The sequence below is a fragment of the Myiozetetes cayanensis genome, unplaced genomic scaffold (assembly GCF_022539395.1).
Source record: "Myiozetetes cayanensis isolate MyiCay16 unplaced genomic scaffold, myiCay2020 scf7, whole genome shotgun sequence".
In the NCBI taxonomy this organism is placed as follows: domain Eukaryota; kingdom Metazoa; phylum Chordata; class Aves; order Passeriformes; family Tyrannidae; genus Myiozetetes; species Myiozetetes cayanensis.
Window position 1 is genome coordinate 6,152,487 of NW_026087964.1, and position 20,538 is coordinate 6,173,024.

Below are 20,538 nucleotides of genomic sequence, written 5' to 3' on the forward strand. Positions count from 1 at the left end.
TAACATCTCCAAATGAGAATCTTAGTCTTTTCTACCCCTTTCTCCCCTTGAGGAGGAGGCACAAAGTGTGTTTTCATCCCTATCTTGCTGTTAAATGGGAGTGAAGCATCTGTCCTGTGGTCTGATGGAAATGCAAGTGTAAAGCTTTGCTAACTTAAATTTTCTTGATATGTCTTGTTAATGTTGATGTTTCAAATACCATCTTTGGCATTTGATTTAACGTGTATGAAAATAACACAGTTCATTGTTTAACTTTTGTTTCAGGCAAGTTTGGGCAGATACTCTTAATTATACTTTGTTCATAGTCATTTTTCTTTGCCTTCAGAACTGCTTCAGACTAACACTTTTAAATGAACACTGGATGCTGCAGAGCTGGGAGGTATTTTTAAGTGCTTTCGAGGCTTCTGATCCTTACATCTCCTGGTAACGTTGCTTAAGCTCATTCCTTCTCCTCCTGCCTTCTTTCCTCTGCCCTGGCTCCTAGAGTAAATATTTCACCTGGCAAATGCTTTGAAATAAAAGGTGTGTGTCATCAATAGATTGGTATGTGACTAAGTAACAGAGAGTTTGTTAATTAATTGAGGGTCCTGAAGAAGTGAATTTTAAGAAGGGGACTGAACAAATCTGCAGTTTTTTATCCTCATTGGTATCAAAGTCAAATGCTTTCACAAGTGGTATTTTGGTCTGTACTTTTGCTGCTTTCCTGCTTTTGTGGTTCTGTCTGCGCTCACTGAAGCAATATGTTTATATACTGCAGAGTTACCTAAATGTGAGCGTGGGGATAATTCCTGTTTTCATTGCAGTGTGATCTGGTAATATTAAAAATGTGAGAAACATGGTCTGGCACCTGGGAAACATGCAGGCAGCACTGACAGTAGCACAACTGCTGCTTCAGAAAACGTTATCTGGGACCAAGTTACGTTATCAGTGGTAAAGCAGAGATTGTATTGTGCTGACAGGTTAGTTTTCCAACTCTACCACTGGCCTGCTGTGGGGTTTGAGAGTACCCCTCCGTGGGAAAGATACAGCAAACCTGGCCTGATTCGAGTTGAGTTGTCTCAGATGGCAGGATTAAGCAAACCTACGTGTCTTAGATCCATAAAAACCCAAACTGCATGTTATACCTTTGAAAATAACGATGAATCTGGTGATGATGGAGTGTTGTAAGAAGTCATGTTGAGTTATTGTGTTACACTTGAGAAGATTGCTACACCATCTGTACTGGGGAAAGTCTGAGGGACTCAATTTGTTGCAGTAAAACTTGCAGTGCTTAAACTTCTTTTGCGTTTTTGCTGATGGGTTAAATATCATCAAAATGGTTATTAATTATTAACTTCTTTGTGAGGTCTGGTTCTCCTTTGTCTGTGCTGCTTTTGTTCTGAGTTAGGCTGAATTAACTCTAGATGAAACATAAATGCCAGTCCCAAACTAACAATGATCAAACTGCATTGTTCTGTATAGCTTAATTACAAGAAAAAAAAATGCAGATCGGGAGATGAAATGTATTGTTTCGTGGGTACTCGGTCATATGTTTTACTGGCTATAAAATCTCATGTAGGCAGGATAACTTCGGAAGCTGAGTAGCATAAACAAGAATTTAGCCCTAAATTACGTATTTTGAATGGAGTTTCAAAGCCTGTCGTAAGATGAGCATTCATTCCAAAGGAAATAATCAAGAGTTGACATTTTAGCAGGACTCAGAAAGAGGCAGTGGTGAGAGTTGTCTGACATACGCTTTTTTCCTTGTGCATTTCTGCTCTAAAGATCCAGGATGTGGTGCAAGAAGGAAATAATTGGATTTGTGCAGCAGCCTGGGATGTACCATATATGAGTAAAGAACCTTCTGTCTGCTGATGGCCAGTTATGGGAAGGGAAGAGTATCCACGTTTGTTAAAAAACCCCAGCTTTTCCCAACCACAAGCAGTTGGATGGTTCATTGCTGTCTGTTGCACATCATCACTTTTCCTCTGTGCAGCCATCATCTGATATGAAGGTCCAGGCAGTTTGTGGACCTTGAAGATGTTATCTTCTCCCTTGAGACCAAGCAGCTGTGGTGCACCCAAGGACACAGAAGCACCTGTGACACTTTCAAGGACATTTCAGGACAGAGCCAGGTTGGCAGTTCCTGAGAAAGGGTCCAGGAGCTGAAGAGAGGGCAGGGAATGGCTTCATGTGCTGTGTCTGCAAAGTACAGCCCAGGGACCAAGGAATGACAGGAAACATCATCTTCTCATTCTTCACCTTCATTAGCTGTGTCCACTTCACCACAATGTGCCTGAAAATGTTGAAAGGCTCCTGTTCTTAAAGATTTGGGAGCATTTTTTTTCGGCTGCTTGCAGCTTTTGTGTTTAGTTTTCCCTTGCTCCACGGGTGTTTATAGAGCAGCAAGGAAAGGAAACACATTTTTAGTGAGCTGTGATGGCAGGATGAGGGAAGCTTGCAGAACCTGAAACTGCTTCTTGGTAGTGTTTTTTAGCCCTTATAATTAGACTTTAACTTGAGTGTTCCTTTATATTTGATTATAAAAAGAATAAATACTTTATTTGTTCTTTGAACTACAATTTTCCCTGTAAATTACTGCTCCAGAGTCAGCTAGAACTGTTATTCTTCTTTATATACTGGTGCCTTTCATCTAGTTGAGGAAAGCAAATGTGCCTTTTTTTTCTCTCCTGACCATCAAAAAACCTAAAAGTTTTTCTGCCTTTTCTAGTTACAGTTGCACCTCCTCGTAGTGCTGCATTTTTCTCTAGTGACAATCTGATGTTTTGAATTTTCGTAGGTAATATTCTTGCCTTATTTGGTTTCTTGATCACATGGCAGAAAGTTACTTCTCTGAAAAGATGTTACTTTTAAGTTACACAGTTGTGATGCACCAGTTTTCACATGCAGCATTAAGGTTTATCAGACACTGGTTCTTTTTGGTTTTGTAAACTGACCTCTTGACATAATGATTTAAAAAAGAAAAAAGCATGACTGGAGATCGGTTGTAAAAACTTGGTAAGGCACAGCTTATTCCAGATCTTTAAATGCTGAGTAATGCTTAGCAGTCCTGCTGTCAGGGAAATCATTAAGAAAAGGGTTTTGATACAATGAAGAATTTTGGCTGCTGACCAAAATGCTCTTGGTGTGAGGGATGGGTAGTTTCTTTTTTCCTTGGTATGGTTTGGTCTCTTCCAATCCTTGAGCTTTTCTATCTTAGTCAACAGTTTATGTCTAAAAGATTTTATTGGTTTAATTGAACATTTATGCAACTTTGTCCTGCAAGATTAAGCATGAGAGGCTGGTTCTGGGAGGGGATGTTTTCTGGTGTATATTTTATCGTGGGAGAAGAACAGTGCAAGGCAACAGCATTAGTGAAAGAGAATTTAAAGAACTATTTTTTCAGTAGAATGTTCTGGTATAAGACTTTTTCTGGAACTTGCATAAAGGAAAATACATTAAATGTTCATGACTACCTCCAAGTCATATGCCTAAGTTGAAAGTTTTGCTGTTTGTCTCAAACCGAAAGTTATCAAGGATCCAGAAGGCAACATAAGCTTTCATGTGTGTGCTGACTTTGTGCTCCTGGACAATGCACAGAGACACCTTTTTCCTCTGGTCTTCCATCAGGTGAGAACTTTGGATCTGTAAAAAACTTCCAGAAACCAACTGTAGTGCAAATCAGGGTACTTTAAAATGAATAAGTAAAAAATACTATTATGAGTGAGCCTTCAAATGAGCCTTTTTATGTCAACTCTGAGCAAAGGGATGTTTGAATGATTTTGCAGAGTCATCCCTTCTCCACCAAATTTGGTGCTATTGGACATGAGTGTTGGGTTTTTTCCTTTCAAAAACATGCTTTTATTATGCTTTTAGTTTTTAGGGTTTTTTCATAGTAACTTGAACTGGAACCCAGCATGCAGCAGAGTGCCAGCACAGCCCTCAGTGGAGCTGTGGGCTCTGTGTCCCACTGCTCCCCACGGCACCCACCAGCCCCATGGAATTCCCATCCCAGGAGAGGTTCTGCTCCACACTGGGACTGATGTGAGCTGGTGCAGCTGCTGCCTTTGAGGCATGGGGAGGGAGAGCCTGTTGGGGGCTATTGGTGGCAGATTAAAACCTGAATTCACAGCTGGGCTGCTGAAGTGGTCTCTTCCTGAGGTAAAGGCTTTTGTAGCTTTTCCAGTTAACTTTGAGCACTCCTGCCTTTCTGCTCGCACAGTTTAGCTTTGACTTTCTTCTCCTTATCTGTCACTAGAGAGTAATTGTACCTTTCATAAGGACCTTGCTTTAACCTTGAACAGCAGTTCCTGTGGCACCTGATGTGCATTAGGAACTATATATACTGATGAAAGAGCGAGGTACAGTCCTAATGTTTTCCTTGATGTTTTCTTTTGAAATCTGTTTCAAGGAGCCCTCTCAGATGGGACATGAAAGCTCTCCCACTTACAAAAGTCCTTATGAAATATTTTTATTTTGAAAACAGACATATTTAGAATTGTAGGGAAAAATCATAGTCTTAGCAGGCTGAAGCTGCAATATCCAAGCTGTTTCCAATTGCTGTTATCTGTCCTTTCATCAGAGTCTAAACGTGAAATGTACATTTCATTATTAAATGCATACAGAGCCTTTCATTCTGGGGAATACTCATGCACTTACTTCAGTGCAGATTCTTGCAGTGTGTGGTATTTTGCAGGCTAAAGGTTTATGAAAATATTTATGCCAGGGAGTGCTGCAACAGGATTATGTACTGGAGAGGGAGAGCTCTCAGGATATGGTTGAGGAGACTCACAGAAGGGTTCAGATTGGAAGAGACCACAGTGGGTCATTTGGTCCAACTTCTCTGCTCAAGCATGGACAGCTTGTTGTCCTCCAGGACCCCCAGGTCCTTCTCTGCACAGCCTGCTCTCCACCAGGTCAGCCCCCAGCCTGTGCTAATGTCCAGGGTTATTCTTCCCCTGGTGCAGGACCCTGAACGTGCCTTGGCTGAATTCCAGACAGTTCTCTGCCCATTTTCCAGCCTGCCAAGGTCCCTCTGCAGGGCTGCACAGCACTCTGGGGTATTGGCTGCTCCTCCCAGCTTTGTGTCCCAGATTTGCTGAGGAGGCATTTTCCCCTTCATCCAAGTCATTGATGAATAAGCTAAACAGTACCGGGCCCAGTACTGAACCCTGGAGGACACCACTAATGACAGGCCTCCAAACAGATCCTGTGCCACTGATCACAGCTCTGTGGGATCTGCCATTCATTCAGTTCTCAATCCACCTCACTGTCCACTCATCCAGCCCACACTTCCTGAGTTTGCCTGTGAGGATGTTGCGAGACATAGTGTTGAAAGTCTTGCTGAAGTTGAAGTAGACAATATCCACTGTTCTCCCCTCATCCACCCAGGTAGTTGTTTCATTGTAGAAGTCAACCAGGTTGGTCAAGCATGATTTACCTTTAGTGAATCCATGCTGACTACTCTTGATCCACCTTCTTGTCTTCCATGTGGATAGAGATGGCCTCCACTCAGAGGAATAAAACCGAGTTGTTGATCTGAGCAGGTGCCTCCTTGTGCTTGCACCCAGTGGCGAACGTGAGCTGGCTGTGACAAGTGGATTCAACCAGAAATTCAGAATTGCTTTGTGAATGGAAGGCACAGTGAAGGCCTCCATCCTTTCTGCCTCAGCTGGGCTTGTAGGAAAAGAAACAGGTGCAGAAACTGAGCCTTTATTCGTCTCACAAGAGGAAAGCTACAGAACTGCCAGGCATGCAAAAAAACGAAATGCAAAAAAAAAAAAAAGAGTAGATGTGTTTTTAAGGGCAATGAGCACTGCACATTCTCTAGGAGGATTAGGATAGGAACAGGAACAGACTTGCCAAGCTAAGGGAAAATCCAGTTTTTGAAAAATGAAGGGAAAAAACTCCTGGTTTTTTGAGTTTTGATAGGAAAAGTAGTGACGAGTGTTACCAAGAATCAGGAAAAACAGCAGTTAAGTGGTCAAGCTGTGCAAGATGACTAATGTTCACAAACCTTCAGAGATGAACTCAGCATTAAATGGGAATAAAAGCTTGAGCAAAAGTGCTGGAGAGTGCTTGAACTTATTAGCTCACTCTTGTCAGTGATCCATGCTGATGGTGTTTGAACAAGCACAACCTGGGCAGATGTGAGCCCAGTGATCACTGCAAGTGCTGCCCTTGTTGCAGGATCAAGCCAAGGAGAAGTCCCAGTGAGGAGCAGGATGTTTTAGTTCTGCCCCAGCGTTGCACTAATGCAGTTGTTTGATGGGGCCTGGGAACAGTAAACTTTCCTCTGCCCAGAATGGAACGTGTGGGTTCTCCCGTCCATCTCCCACAGCCTGCAGGACATATGTAAAACTTCTGGAAAAGAAGTATGCAAGCAAAGGAAAATTTCTGAGGTAGCTCAGAGCCACGATGAAAAGCGCTTTGAAAAGCGCTCCTAAAGTTTGTGCAAAGGCAGGACACAGAGATGCCAAGAGGAGGAAGGAAAATGCAGTGAGTAAAGTTAGTGGACAAGAGAAATGCAGGGAGATGCAAAGCACCGTGCTGAGATGCAAGTGGCGACTTGGAGAATGAGACTGGACAGGCATGACCAGTGCAAAGCAGCAAAACCCATCAGTTTTGGTGCAGAGCAGCACCACGTGCTCAGGGAAAGCAGCACTGCTGCCATCAACAGGGATGCCGTGAGGAACATGTGGAGACACAGGGACTTCCTCAGTCTGGTATGAGAGAAGAGAAACTTGCAGAAAGCCCAGCCAAGTGAAAATCAAATGACAGCGTGGTGATTGTGGTAAGGACAAAAATAAATGGCATACAGGGTGTTTTGGAAATCTGGCACGCTGGGATTGCAGGCCATGAAGAAAATACAGGATTGCTTAGTGAAAGTCAAAGTAGAAACCTACCCACATTAAACTGTGGCCAAATTGTTTTAATAATATATAGCAAACAAAACCATGCCAATTAATTCACAGAGCAGTGAAAACAGCATCATGGATTCACCAGTTTCTTTAGTCACCTCCCCCAGGATGCAATAGCTGTACTTGATTACCAAAAAATAAATGCAGAGAGAAAGAAGCAGCCCAGGAAAACTGAGACAGAGCCACTGCCCTCAGAGGGCACAGAGGTGAGGGGAGCAGCAGAGAATGGGGTTTTATGCAAGTTCTCCAGGGAACAGCAGGGCTTTCCCATGAAAAGCCTTCTTGACCTGAGGCCAAAGGCTTCAACACAAAGAAGAGACTTCTGCTCCTGATACTACCTTTTTTTTCTCTTCTCCTCTGAAGAAAAAGAGGACTGGTGAGTGATCTGAGATTAAAGGTGCAGTGTTGCAATTTTGGGGCATTATGTGAGTTGTGAGAGATCAGACTCTGAATTGGGGGGGGGGGAAGTAAATTGAGAGGCATTACTAGAAACCCCATCATTAGAAAACCCAGCCATAATCTTTGATAAACCCACGAATATTTGCCAAGCAAAGGAAATTCCCCAGTGCATAGGAAAGCTTAAGAGGCAGCAGGCAGTGCTCTGAGCATGATAAAAAATTAAAACCATTACAAGAGAGAGAGACCTGGGGTAGTATGTCCTGCAGAGCTAAAACGCTACTCCCTGGGGATCTGCAATGCAAGCCAAGCAGCAGTCTAGTTCTGGGGGAGAAAAAGAGGTAAAATCTGCAACAGATTGTGTCATTTTGCTGCAGGTGTACAGCGTGGGCCAGGAGAGGAGGGCTGGCATGGAGGGCTCCTTGGCAGGGGGAGCTGATGCTGCTGCAGCGGGAGATCATCAGCCTGAAAGGAAAATTGGGCTCGTGTGGAGCTGGATGCTTTGCAAGCCAGTGTGAAGTTAGCAATGCTGAAAGGGATTCACAGTCAGGAGAAGGTAAATAGATGAAATTCAGGGTTAGAGCTGCACATTTATCCCCGCAGAGGGAAGATGGGAAGGAGCACACACAACAAATGGGGAAAGTTGCAGTTCGTAGCTTGTGCTTGCTAGGATGTCAAAAGATTATGTCACCCTCCCGAATCCAGGGGAGAAAAATTGATTGCTGTGTTTTGGGTTGTCTGAGGAGCAAGGAGATTGCTCAGCAAGGCCATATAAAGTATTCAGAGAACTCAGTTTTTAACAATAGTTTCACCAGAGGCTGAAAAATCTGGTGAAAGACTCCCTGCTCTGGGTATTGCAGAGCTCAGAGCTGAGTGAGCATGTCCTGAGCACAGTGGAGCAAGTACAGCACTTCAATCTGTGGTCCAAGCCAGAAGAATTTCTGATAATATTATCTTTCTCTAAAAAATGCTTCACTACCACTGGATTATCACTTGGCCAAAATGCCATGCCAGCAAATGCATATGAACCAGTGATAGTTTTAATCCAACATCTTTGATTTTTTTTTTTCCCAAAATAAACACAGCACTATGAAGTGTCAGCACAGCATGTTAAAGGTGCTCAGCAAAATACCTGTCTGGGAGACAGGCAGGAGAGAGAAACTGGCGTGCTGGGCTATGCTGGGAATTGCTTCCCTGGTTTAACTTGTGCTGTTCAAGGGCATCTGTTGAGCATGAGGTGTTAGTCCTCATAAGGAGCTTGAGAAACTGAAGATGAGTTTGAGAAAAGTGCAGCAACCAAAGGCAATCTGGTGAAAGCTGAGTTTTTCAGGGACCTTTTGTTCCACAGAAATACGAGACCCTTGTGTTCCGGGATAGACTGACTATGTTTGATGAGCAGTGGATAAAATGGCTTGAGTTGCCCTCAGGAGGGCTGAAGGCATCCTTAGCAGCGTGGGTGGGTGCTTTCTGATCCTGGCTTTAGGGCTGTGGCTGGCTTTGGGATCAGGGTACATTTGGTACATTTGCCCAGTTGCAGCCCTGAAAGGACAGGCACACACAGGACTGTGACACTGCTGTTAGTGAGGGCACTACTGCTGTTGCAAAGCAAGCTAAGCATCAATATGTTCAAGCAGAGAAAAATGTTTGAGCATGGCCTGCTGAGAAAAGGATCAGCCTTAGCTAAACTGACTTTTTAATGGTCAGTTTAGTGGTACATACTTTTTATTGCCAGCTCAGGCACTGGAATTACTGTCCAGCACTCCTTGGAGATAACATATCCTGTGGATGATGCTGTGTCTGATATCAGCATCCCAGCCTTCCACTCCAGGCACCAGGATGGTCCCAAAGGGAGTGTAGACACAGATATGCCTATGGCCAAACCCAACCTCTGCCCACCTGTTCCTATGGCTGTACCTGCTTGCTGTCAGCAATATAAGCCCTGGAAACACCTAGAGCCTTGCCCCAGTTTGCTCCTGCAGCTCTGGGAAGGTTGCTTCTGCAAAGTCTTTGAAATGGGAGAAACCTACCAGAAGCAGTAAGAGATGAGGGGTGGAGGGGATATGCCCCGAGAAGGAGAGGACAGCAGCTGCCTTTCTCTGCTCTGCTGTGCTGGCTGGGTTATTTGTAGGACCTGCACCAGCTGGAGAGCAGTTTGTTAGGACTGTCTGGAGGTACCACTATCTACACCCTTAGTTCCCCTCTAAATCTTCCTGAAGCATTAAATACGAGTTACTTGCATTAACATCTCTCCTGTTACTTTTATTCAGCCTGGTTTGAGTTGCCAAGCAGCTTATTACATTTTGCCCTAAACGCAGAGCAGCTGTGCAAGTTTCTGAGCGAGGGGATCCCCAGCCCGTGTTTCCAGCCCCCTCGAGGATCACAGGCACCAGCCACAGGTCAGTTTGGATTTTGTAAAACGCCTTTGTCAATCCCCCCATCATGTCCTGGTCACCAGGGACTGCTGTCTGCTGAGCCCAGGCGTGTGGCTGGGATGGTCTCCAGTGAGCTGCAGGGTGGTCAAGCCCAGAGCTACATCCCTTTGGTGTTGGGGGAATTTTGCCTCTAGCTTCAGTCAGCATTTACAAGTCTTGTTAAACCTGAATAACCACAATCCAGGACTCTCGCTTCAAAAACTCTAGTGAAGTAAATTTGTCTCTTCAGAATTCTGCTTATGCACCAAGATTTTTTTTTTCCTTAAAGAAATAGATGTATTTATGGATTATAGTTGCCAGTGTTGGTGTCTACTCTTAATTTTTTTATACTTTCACATGCTTTCCACTGCAGATACTGAAAAACTCATGTGAAGGGGGTATTTAGACCTAGTCACTCCCAGGACTGTGGCAGGGAGGTTTCAGCATGCAAAGTTCCCCACCCCCTCACATGCCATCAGCCAGTGACTGCCAGGTCACATCTGCATTAAAAGTCACATTTGTTTTTTAAGTTAAACTTTGAAATCTTCAGTTAAGCTAAAGTTAAACTTTGAAATCTGTTTAATTACACTGGTGTAAACCCGTTTGTGGATGCTCCTCTGTGCTTTAATTGAAATCTGCATTGCATTGTTTTTTCTTTTGGAAAGCTGAATCTGTTTAAGAGCGTCCACATGGATTTGCAATTGGTTTCAATAAATAGAATCAAAACCACATTTTGCTTAAATTGCTGCAAGTTTTAATGCAAACAGGGCCTTGGTGAAATTCTAAATCCCCCTAATTCTTCTGGAGCACGTCTCTCCCCTGTGACACCAAATGTTTTCATGTGTGTTCACGTGCGCTGCGAACCAGCGTGCAGGTTCTCCAGTATCCAACCTTTTCCTGAAACAAGCAGCCTACTTTGAGTTTAGCAGCCTCTCCCCTGCCCCTGACTGGCTCTTGCGCTTCCAATCAGGCACAGAGGAAACATTTAAACAGGCAGCCCCTCTGCTTTGCCTCCCTGGCTCTGCTCAGAGCAGGAATCAGCCATGCAACTCAGCCCAGGTAAGGCCACACTTCACATCCCCGTTGCGGCCAAGGTACATTTAACAGGTTTTTCCCCTCGAAGTGCCCCGATTTACTCTTTGCCCCCTCACCGCACAAAGAGGGGCAGAGAGTAAACCCCTCCCGTGCCCCGGGAAGGCAAAGTGGTGGTGAGAGCAATTGCACACAGCTGTGGCTCTGCCCTGGTACAGCTGACACCAGCAGCTTTCCCAGAGCTGAGGGCTGGGCTGGGAGAGGTTGGGGGTGGGATAGGAAAGCTGTCAGGGGCTGTTGGACCAGCCCAGGTCCTTGTCCCACTTCTGCACAAGACTGGTGAGGATACTTTGGGCTCGTGGCAGCCCCCCATCCTCTGGTGCAAGTGGATGTTTTCACCAGGCAGTGGGTAATGCAGCATCAGGGTTGCCACCGATGAACCGATCCACTGCAGAAAATCCAGGCGGGCATGCACCTCCTAAAAACCTCTCTACCTTTTTAACATGCTGTTAAATTACTCCGATGCTTGAGTGTAATCTTCTGGCTGTTCCCTGTGCCCATGAATTACTCAACATGGCATGCTGGATCCTTAGCTGCAGGACAGTTTTTCCAGTTGTTTGTTTTGAAAGCTCTTAAGAGCAATATACTATCAGCTGAGGTTTCTAATTAACTCTGAATAGCTAGTCTGCTGCCACTCAAGTATAATTCTCATTAGCATCTCAGCTAACAAGCCTCAGTGTTTGCCCTCCTAATTAGCTTCTAGTTAGAAGTCTTTCCCTATCCTAAGATGTGCTGTTGTTAATTGCAGTTCCAATTGCTTTTACAGCAAACTCCTGAGAGACTGCTAAAGCCCTGGTTTATATAGCCTGATAGAGATCAATATCTGGGATACTTACAACTGCAGGTTCTTTTATTCTCCTCTAAGTGTGTGTCTTTACGACATCTTTATGCAGACAGGAAGGGGGGACGGAGCCGCAGCTTTTAAAATGAATGAGGAAATATTTTGCCTTTTAAACAGGTGGTAGAACTCGAAATGAGTCTGCTTAAAGCAAAGCACAACTTTCACAGCTAATGCTGCTTAAACGGCTTTCCAGGTTTTTTCCATGCAGCTGTCCATACAATGGCTAGTTTTCCATGCCCGCGGGTTTCTAAGGGTTTGTGAGTGCCCCACAAAATGCCCTGTTGCTGCTGACTTTAAAATCACGGACAGAGAGTGTGTCAGGCTGGCTATTCCTCCTGGGCTGCGAGCTCAGGATGGTATTTCTGTGGAATGCTCTTAGCACGGTTTAATGTCTGCCTGCGAGCTGGATTAACCCTTTGTCCCTGCGGCTTGGGAGTACTCCCAGCACATGGATGCCCGTGGGCTCGCACAGCTGAGCCCGGTCTGGGGGTGGAAGGGCTCCCACTAGGGCATCCAGAGGAGAAAGGTGAGTCTCAGAGTGTCACAAAGTACCCGAAGTTGTCAAGTGCTTGTCCCATGGAAGTAAAACCATTCTGTGCACTTTGAAATCACACCTTTAGTTCTCAAAGAGGGGAAAAATTCTGCTCAGCTTGTGAAGCTTTACTAGTGCACTTTTCACTGCAAACATGCCCAGAGCCCTCCTGTTATTGCTTCCTAAACTGAAACCCACTTTTTGCTGAGGGTTCTGAAACGGTTTTAATGCATCAGACTGTGTGCATCCTACTGCTCTGGGTAGAATAAGAAAAGGGCTGCACTGAAACCAAGTCCTGAATTTTATTGTAGGATGCCTGGATCTTTCTGCCTTGGTAACTTCTGGCTTCTCTTTTTCTAAGTTGAGAGGTAAAGTCTTGATGATGCCAAGGCAAACAAAGTTAGAAGATAAAGATGAGTCTTTTTTGTTTTTCGGGGGAATGACTGTAATCCTGTGATGCTTTATCGTGCTGCAACTGAAGGCTGTGGTTCTAAAGGACCTTTGCACCCAAACAGAGTCCCCCTAAAGCAACATATCAGTGTAAGGATGTGCCCCATCAATCCAATTGTAGTATCAGGCTTTTAGAAAGAGAGAAATGCTGATAATGAATACACTTATGGGTCATAACCTATTAAAAATTGAATTTAAATATGGCCTAGTCAGACTAATAGCAATAGATTTAATTAGTCAGAGATCTTTCAAATGTGCTTTAGGAAGATGTGTAAGAACTTAGATAGACCTGAGGTAACTGGGCAAGTTCAAAAGGTGGGAGTGTGTTGGCACAATGTTGCATATATATCTGGTGCTGTTCATGTCAGGTCTAATATTCTGGTCACAACTTATTAATTAGCATTTTCTAGCTGTAAAATATTTATAATTTAGAATACAGTCCTTGATGAGAAGCTGATTTGCTTGATTTGACTGCCTCTATCTAATTAATGTGTTGGAAAATGGGAGTAATGATGGTGAGCAAATCTCAGTGTTCGAATCTATTTTAGTTACATATCAAAGCAACATATTTAAATGAACTGATTAACCTCTTCTGTCTACAAAACTGGATTCCAAATCACAAATATGTCATTTACTCTGCTGTACTTTAGTTCCAGATGGCAGCATAAAGTGGAGCACATGATATGATCAAACTTTTTTAGAAGCTTTAAAGTAAAACTTGAGTTTGGGTTTAGGGAGAGGAAGAGAAATATTTCCAATGAGGGATCTGGAGAGAAAGTATTAAATACAGATTAAGACAAGGGATTGATCAGAGGTAGCAGAAAGAAAAATTCAGAGCAAAGGGTTCTGTTGGTAAAGCAGAGATGCTACCAACATGTTAGTAGTGTGAGCCATCAGACAGGAATTTGCATGTCCGGCAACGCAAGGGAGGTGTCAACTATTTTATCTATTTGTGATAATAAAGTAATTCCTTCTTCTCATAATGTTCACTTTGTGAAGACTTAAGTGCTCTCAGTGTCTGGGGGAAACCACCAAAGAGCACCAGATCTTGGGCTGTGACAGCTACTGCCCTTGGAAATGGCTGAACAGATAAAGCCACGTGAGGAGGGTGTCTCATGATCTCTGTCCTCTCTACCATGGTCTGCCCTAAGTATTTTTCTCATCAAACCAGTTTATGCAGTGCTGGCTTATTGCCAATTTTGTCACATAAAGTATTTTTCTTGATGTGATGATAAGCTAAATTGGTGTCATGATCTTTTTTCTTAAGGCAAGCAATAAATTAAATTGTGGGATAGAAAAATGGTGCTAAAGCACCATTTCTGCTGACAGCATAGAAAGAATAATATTGAAACAACTTCTAGACATACTGATTGAGTAGGTTCCTCTACCTCAGTCAGGTAGAATCTTCACTCCATTTGGTTCAGTAAATGTTCATGAGGGTTTTTTTGAGTCTGAAAACGGAGAGGATCTCATAACCCTAATTCTTTCTTCTAACAAGGCTGTGATCCAGGCCATTTCTTACAGCAGAACAGCCTTTCTGCATAGATTGTTAGAGAGGGCATCCCCTTAATTATTTATACTACACATACCAGGTGTGCTGATTATGAAATTTCCCTTGAGGCTCCAGAAGGAAATGAAATCCTAATAAATGCATGAGATAGTGGAACAATGCTAAAATCTCCTGGATGAAAATCAGTCATCCGTGTCAGTGATCCTCCTTACAGTGGTTTTTAGAAAACATTACAGAAGCTAATCTTCTTAGACTCCTCATCCAAACTATCCTGGAGGTGTGAAGAAACTGCCCTTCCAGGGAACTTCAGTGCTCTTGTGGGAAACAAAGAAAAATCAGGCTAGAGGGATACATTTCTTATGTCGGGGAGGCGTTGAGATGGCAGTGTTGGTATTGATGTTGGCTCTGTTTGCAATTAGTATTACAAACAAACAAACAAACAATTAGAAACATGGTCTTGAAACCCTCTGGAAAATTCTCTTTATCAGAGTGCTGGCTGAGGAAATCTGAGAACTCTGTTTTGGAAATATGGGAAATATGGGCTGCTCTTGCCTTGGCGAGTGGAGCAGTTTCACTCGGAGGAGAGAATGGTATTTGTTTGAGACGCTTGTGATCCAGAGAGTGTGCAGGGAAGTACAAGGGAAGAAAGGGCCTCTCCCTGCAGAAGTAGATGGAGAAATACCAAAGACACTGAATGTAGGACCAGAAGAGGAGAAAGACCTTGATGTTAGAGACAACAGGGAAAGCAATGCAGGGATGTGAAACAACGTAATATTGTTCTATGATTCTGTGATTTAATGTAACAACGAAAAGACAACGCTGTTTTTAAGCCGGAGCAATGTGCAATGACCATGACAAACTCAGTTCTCTTGTCCCTGTACAAACAAAAAAAATCTCTTGAGAGGTAGAATAGATAAATATATGAATGATTCTATGAATTTTGTTGTTCAAAGCAACAGCTAAAAGAGTAAGATACTTGCACAGAAAGTGCAGCTGGTGAGAAGACATTATAACACGAGCCCAAGGAATCGTGTATTCTCTTTTATCAAAAGGATTGAGGAGGACTCTGAAAAGCTGGTGTTGTTCAGTAGAATAGCAGAATGATGTTAGAAGTAAAAAAGACATCTTGCAGAAACTGGAGGTGATGTCTGAACAGAGGAAATATAAAAGAGCATACAGGCAAGTTAAACAAGGCAGGTAAAATCAATTCTGAGGGGCAACTTGCTAAACTCACAGAAACAGTGAGAAAACCACTTCAAACACATGAAGGGTAGGAAGCCTGTCCACAGAAGCTTGATAGGCAATTGCAGTGTAATAAGAACCCTCAAAGTACACAGGGCTGTTACAGCAAGGCTAAATAAATCTTTGCTTTGCTGTTCATCATAAAGGGTCTCAGGGAGCCCTCTCTTCTGGAGCATTTTGTTATCTGAAAGCATCTAAAGATGTGTTTTAAACTGAAGTGTCAGCAGAACAGGTTTAGAACAATTGGATAAAGTGCGTAATACTATTGATAAAAATAGGTGGTAGCCATGGTAGCCACCCAAGAGTCCCAAATGTGGAGTTCTTGAATTAATGGTTTCCTTTGATACAGATTAAATAATTGATGTGACAATTGAGGGTGGCAGATGTAATTGATGTTTAAAGGGCTGTGTACAGTGGTAAATCGAGCCTTCCTTGATCAAAATTATGGAAACTAAAATGGGGACTTGTAAATATGATATATTGGGCAAATGTCAAAATTGATTTTGTAGAAGGAAGCTGTCATAAATCTGTGTACTTTGAAGCCCAGTAGCCCTTGGGCAGAGATGATTCAGCTGATAAGGTATAGCTGGACTTCCAGGGTCCCTTACCAATAGTCATTGGTAATAGTTAAGAAATAAAAAGGAATGTATTCCTATAGTTTTGAACTGGTTATGTTTCTGATTAGTTCACGGTAATAAAATAGAGGGTAGGGATCAAGTCATCCTTTTTCCAATTGCAGGAAGTCACCAGGCTGCAAGAACCTCTGTTGGTATCTCTACTGTTAAATTACCTACTAGTGCTTTAGGGAAAAAAGGAGAGTGGGCAAACTTTATGATAAGAGATTTTCAAGGTAGTTAAAATTAAAACTGACTGTGAATATTCTCCATTTTCTCACCTTATCTGAACATCTGCAAAGTAATGCATAAAGGGGAAAGAGCCATAACTGTGCATGCACAGAGATGTAACCATTCAGGAAAATATCTTGGTGTCATTGTGAGTAACTCTTGGAAAATATCAGCTCAATCCTTAGTAGTGATCAAGAAGATAAACAGGATGAAAAAGACTTTAAAGAAAGCTTAAAATAAGAAAAAAGGTTTGAGGTTTTTGTGTAAATCCACAATGTGCCCAAGTGTGATAACTGTGTCTTGAATAATGTAGAAGTAGAAATAGGACACAGAAAAGCTGCAAGAACGCTCACAGGTACAGAAGGGTGTCTGTGCCAAGAGATTGAAACACAGGCTTGGAAAGGACCCCCGGGGTTACCATGTCCAGACCTCCACTCCTGCTGGCACCACAGCACACAGCTTTTCTCTCACATGCTGCCAGAGAGTTGTCTGGTCTCTGGTTTGAATGCATGAGGCTTTCTCAGCTCTGCCTACATGTCAGTAGACAGCTGTCCTACTCTTGTTACACCACCTATTGTGTCTCTCTCCCCCTTGTTCAGCAGTGTCATTCATCCTGAAAACTGAGCTAGATTCTAAAACTATTTTTTATTTTTTGGGTCGCATCTGAATTACCTGTCATATCCACCTGAAAAGCTGCCCAATTTTCCCTTCCCTGTCTTTTTCTTGTTTGTGAAAATCTTTTTTCATACTTGTTTTGACATCAGGGAAGGGAAATTTTGGAGGGTTGTGGGACATATGGGGAGAGGTGAGCATGTAAAGTGTCTGATGTCTCTGCCGTTTCCCATAGTCCTCATTAGAGGGAGGAAGGTACACGGCAATTTTTTTTGCTCGTACTGTTCAGAGAGATGAGATGATCATTGGGATAGAGGAGTTCATGATGAAGTTCTGTTGCAGAATAACTAGGCTGAAAAAAATCCCTCATGTAGCTTTTAATTAAAGGGGCTCTTTGCTTTTCTTATATTAGTTTTCTTTACAGAATAACTTTATTTGAGAAGCCATTCCATACCAGCGAGCCCCTTTTTTCCATAGTAAAAGTCAAGTCTGTGCAACAATGACTCGCTCATAACAAGACTACCACCTCATTGTAGCTAGATATAATTTTCATTGAGGATGTCTATTTTAAGTGGGCCAAAATCTTTTATATAATCTATGAAGGGAAAAAAATAATTCTTCATTTTTTCATTGCTTGATGCGTGTTATTTGCTTGCTTGTAAAGTTCTTCAAATGCATCACAAAGCAGTGGTGGATGCCTTCAGTGATCCACTTAACCATTTTACATCTGTACTGCTACAACACACACATCCCAGACGTTGTTCTCTCACTGGAACTGGGAAGGCTGCCCTGGTCCATGGAAAATACTTTTGCAGTTCTGATGCTGCTGCTTGTTTGAAGCATGCAAGTTTATTTTGGTTAGCACCAGGCCCAGAAAAGGCATCCATTTGGACCAAGTCAAATGACATTTGGAATTTGATGCATGTGTTTCAGAGGCTGGACCAGTCTCCTGATGAACCTCTTTTTGTCCAGGGACAGAGCTTAAATCTGAGTAGAAGCTGTCTATTTTAACATCAGTTGGGAGTTTCTGCTTCTTAGGGCTGTTGAGCTCTGCACCAACACCCAGTCTCTAGCTTTATGCGCAGCATCTTTGGTCACTGATCTAGACAAAAGTGTGAACTAGAGGGGATTTTTTTTTCAGATTTTGGCTGTATTTTGCAACCACAGAAGTGACTGTCTCATTGCTGAAGTGAATGTCTGTCTCACCAAGAATCTTCGCCCAAGAGCTGGGGCTCAAGGGTTTGAGGATGTAGGCTGGCATGAAGCCACAGGCTAGTGAGTGTTGTAGGAGAGCTACACAGTACCATGAAGAAATGTAGGATTTTCTAATGTGAGCTTTGCCTCCTTAATATTTTGGGAAAAACACAGTGGTGGATCTGGGAAAACAAATGATGCCAAATTGAGAGGAGTTAAAGGTAGTAAAATAGGTGATTCAGTGCCAAGGGTGAAAAGTCTTGACTGAGATCTGAAAGAGGAGGAAGGATACAGGGCAATAAGAGCTTCTTTGCCACTGAATAAGGGGGTGGTGTGGTAGTACCAGCTGTGGGTTTGGATGGCAGCCCATGCTGGAAGAGTGACACAGTTGGTCTCCTCCTGTGGGTGCCAAGTCATTCCTCATATGAGATTCAGAGGAAGGTGATGGTGTGTGCAGTCGCTTTTCTGCAGCCTGAATTCTCCTTCTTTGTGGCACAGAACATCCCCTGACAGTACAGCAACTCGTGTGGATATCAGGCATGCTCTGGTCTGCACCTTGGTGTTCTGTGGGGGGAAATAAAAAAAGCCTGAGCTCAGATGTGCCCTGAGGGGTGTGGATCCATCCTGTGAAGTGCAAAATGGCCAGTCATTCTCCAACAGGCAGAAGGTACAGCTCATTCAAGTTGAGCATATTTAGAGAGACCACAACAGCATAAACCTGACCCTGATTTAGGGCTGGTAAGACTGCACTCTGTATTGGCATGTGGTATCATTTATTTTTGGATATTTAATTGAATAACGTGATAGTGCAAGCAGGATTGGCCAGCGCTGCTCTCCATATACCAAAAAGCAATATTAGACCTTGTAATACTCCCGTACCATTGCAAAACCTGAAAAGAACAGCTGTAGCAAGTCAGTGGAGACACAGCTGTGTGTTGTTTCTTCTGTAGCCATCAGGGGCTTGGCTGGGAGGGCGACAAGCCCTGTTTGTGTCCTTGTGTTCAGATTTACCAAACTGCAGGATCCTCTCTTGTTTTTCCTTAGAATAATAAATTAAAAAAAAAAAAAGGAACTCCGAGGAATTTAATCTCTGTGCAACTGTGCACTTGTTCCTAACACAAGTCTCCCAAACACTTGGACATCAAATTCCAGCAGCAGGTACATTCAGAGCTGTGGGGGTCCAGTGAGGAGGTTGTGTTCCTTGGCAGAGATTTTTTTAATTATCACCTTGTTAAGGTGAGTGGGAAATTCTGTCTAAAAAAATCATCAGCGTGGAATGATGCAGAATTTTACCTCTCACTGTCTTATTCTGTGGGAGGAGGTTTCTAGGGGCACTTGCTGTTCACTTTTAATGCTGTTGAATAAACTAATGACTGTGTCGCCAGGATGAGTCTGAAATTTAAATCAAAATCTTGTGTCAGACTTTATTTCTGAAAGGGCCTGAAACAAATTCTGGAGCTCTGGCACACATCTGGCTAGTTGTCTAAAATTAATTGCAAATATTTCCATTTACTCAGCCTATTCCTCTGTCCCTATTTAGGGGGTACATCCTCTGTTTTGTCAAAAAGTGCCACTTTTCTACCTCTTACCTCCTATTTTTATGGTTAATGTGTTTCAGTGAGATTAAAATGTACTTATTTTCTCAAAGGACCTATTTGCAACTTCCAAAGAGCGCTACCTACCCCTCTACTTCTTTCAAATGCATATTTAAAGAATTGGAAGAAACAACAAATTCGAAGAAAATAAGGCTCACAATATTTAAAAACACATGTGTAGACTTGCTTTTTAATTACAGACTTTTTCCTAACAGTTACATGTAGAGCTAGCTGTTACTTTATTGTGTTGGGTTGTGATAAGAACACATTGGCTAACAGCTACTCTAAAAATGCCTATAAGAAATGCCTTTAGTTAAACTTTTGCAGGTAAACTGTTTTAGGTTGAGGATGAAGAAGGTGCAGGAAGCTAACTAGGCACACAACTGTTAGTCACACTATAGAAACTTTCTATACCCTTTTGGACTACAGAGAGTTTTATGATCTGGACAAGGATTCAAGAAGCCCAGACTGTTTTTAACCTCAGCTTAAACAAACACTGGAAAATGCAAGGTAAAAGCACTTTGGTGGTGATAAAAGAGATTTTAGTTTGACATTTTAACCCTAAAGTAAGGTTAGGACTTCAAACGCTGGGAACAGACGTACCCCTGGTGATTTCAAGAGGACTTGTTTGTAGGATCTGGTTCCCTCCCCAGTACCTGTCCTGGGATCTGCTCAGGCTCCCGGAGACCCTTTTCCCACCCACATGCCCAGCCAGCTCTCACGCCACATCCCACGAGCAGCTCCCACACTCTGCAAGCTCCAAACCCGGCCAGGTGAGTCAAACCTGCCCCTGTTGCCGAGGTCTCAGCTCGCAGCCTTGCACTTGCTGCTTAAGATACAAATGATTGGTGTGGTGGTTTGCGTATAATAACCCAATGGTTTTAATACTCATCTCAGAAGTGGTCGGACTTGGGTTTGG

At 43.0% G+C, this 20,538-nt stretch overlaps 1 protein-coding gene across 1 annotated transcript in view; it reads left to right on the forward strand.

The window, feature by feature from the left end:
- Positions 1 to 10,712: 10,712 nt before the first annotated feature.
- Positions 10,713 to 20,538, forward strand: part of MSANTD1 (Myb/SANT DNA binding domain containing 1) — a 43,625-nt gene continuing 33,799 nt past the window's right edge. The window contains exon 1 of the mRNA XM_050338005.1: positions 10,713 to 10,765. Within this exon, the coding sequence (XP_050193962.1) occupies positions 10,750 to 10,765 (16 nt within the window). The 5' untranslated portion in view covers positions 10,713 to 10,749. The remainder of the gene's footprint in view (positions 10,766 to 20,538) is intronic.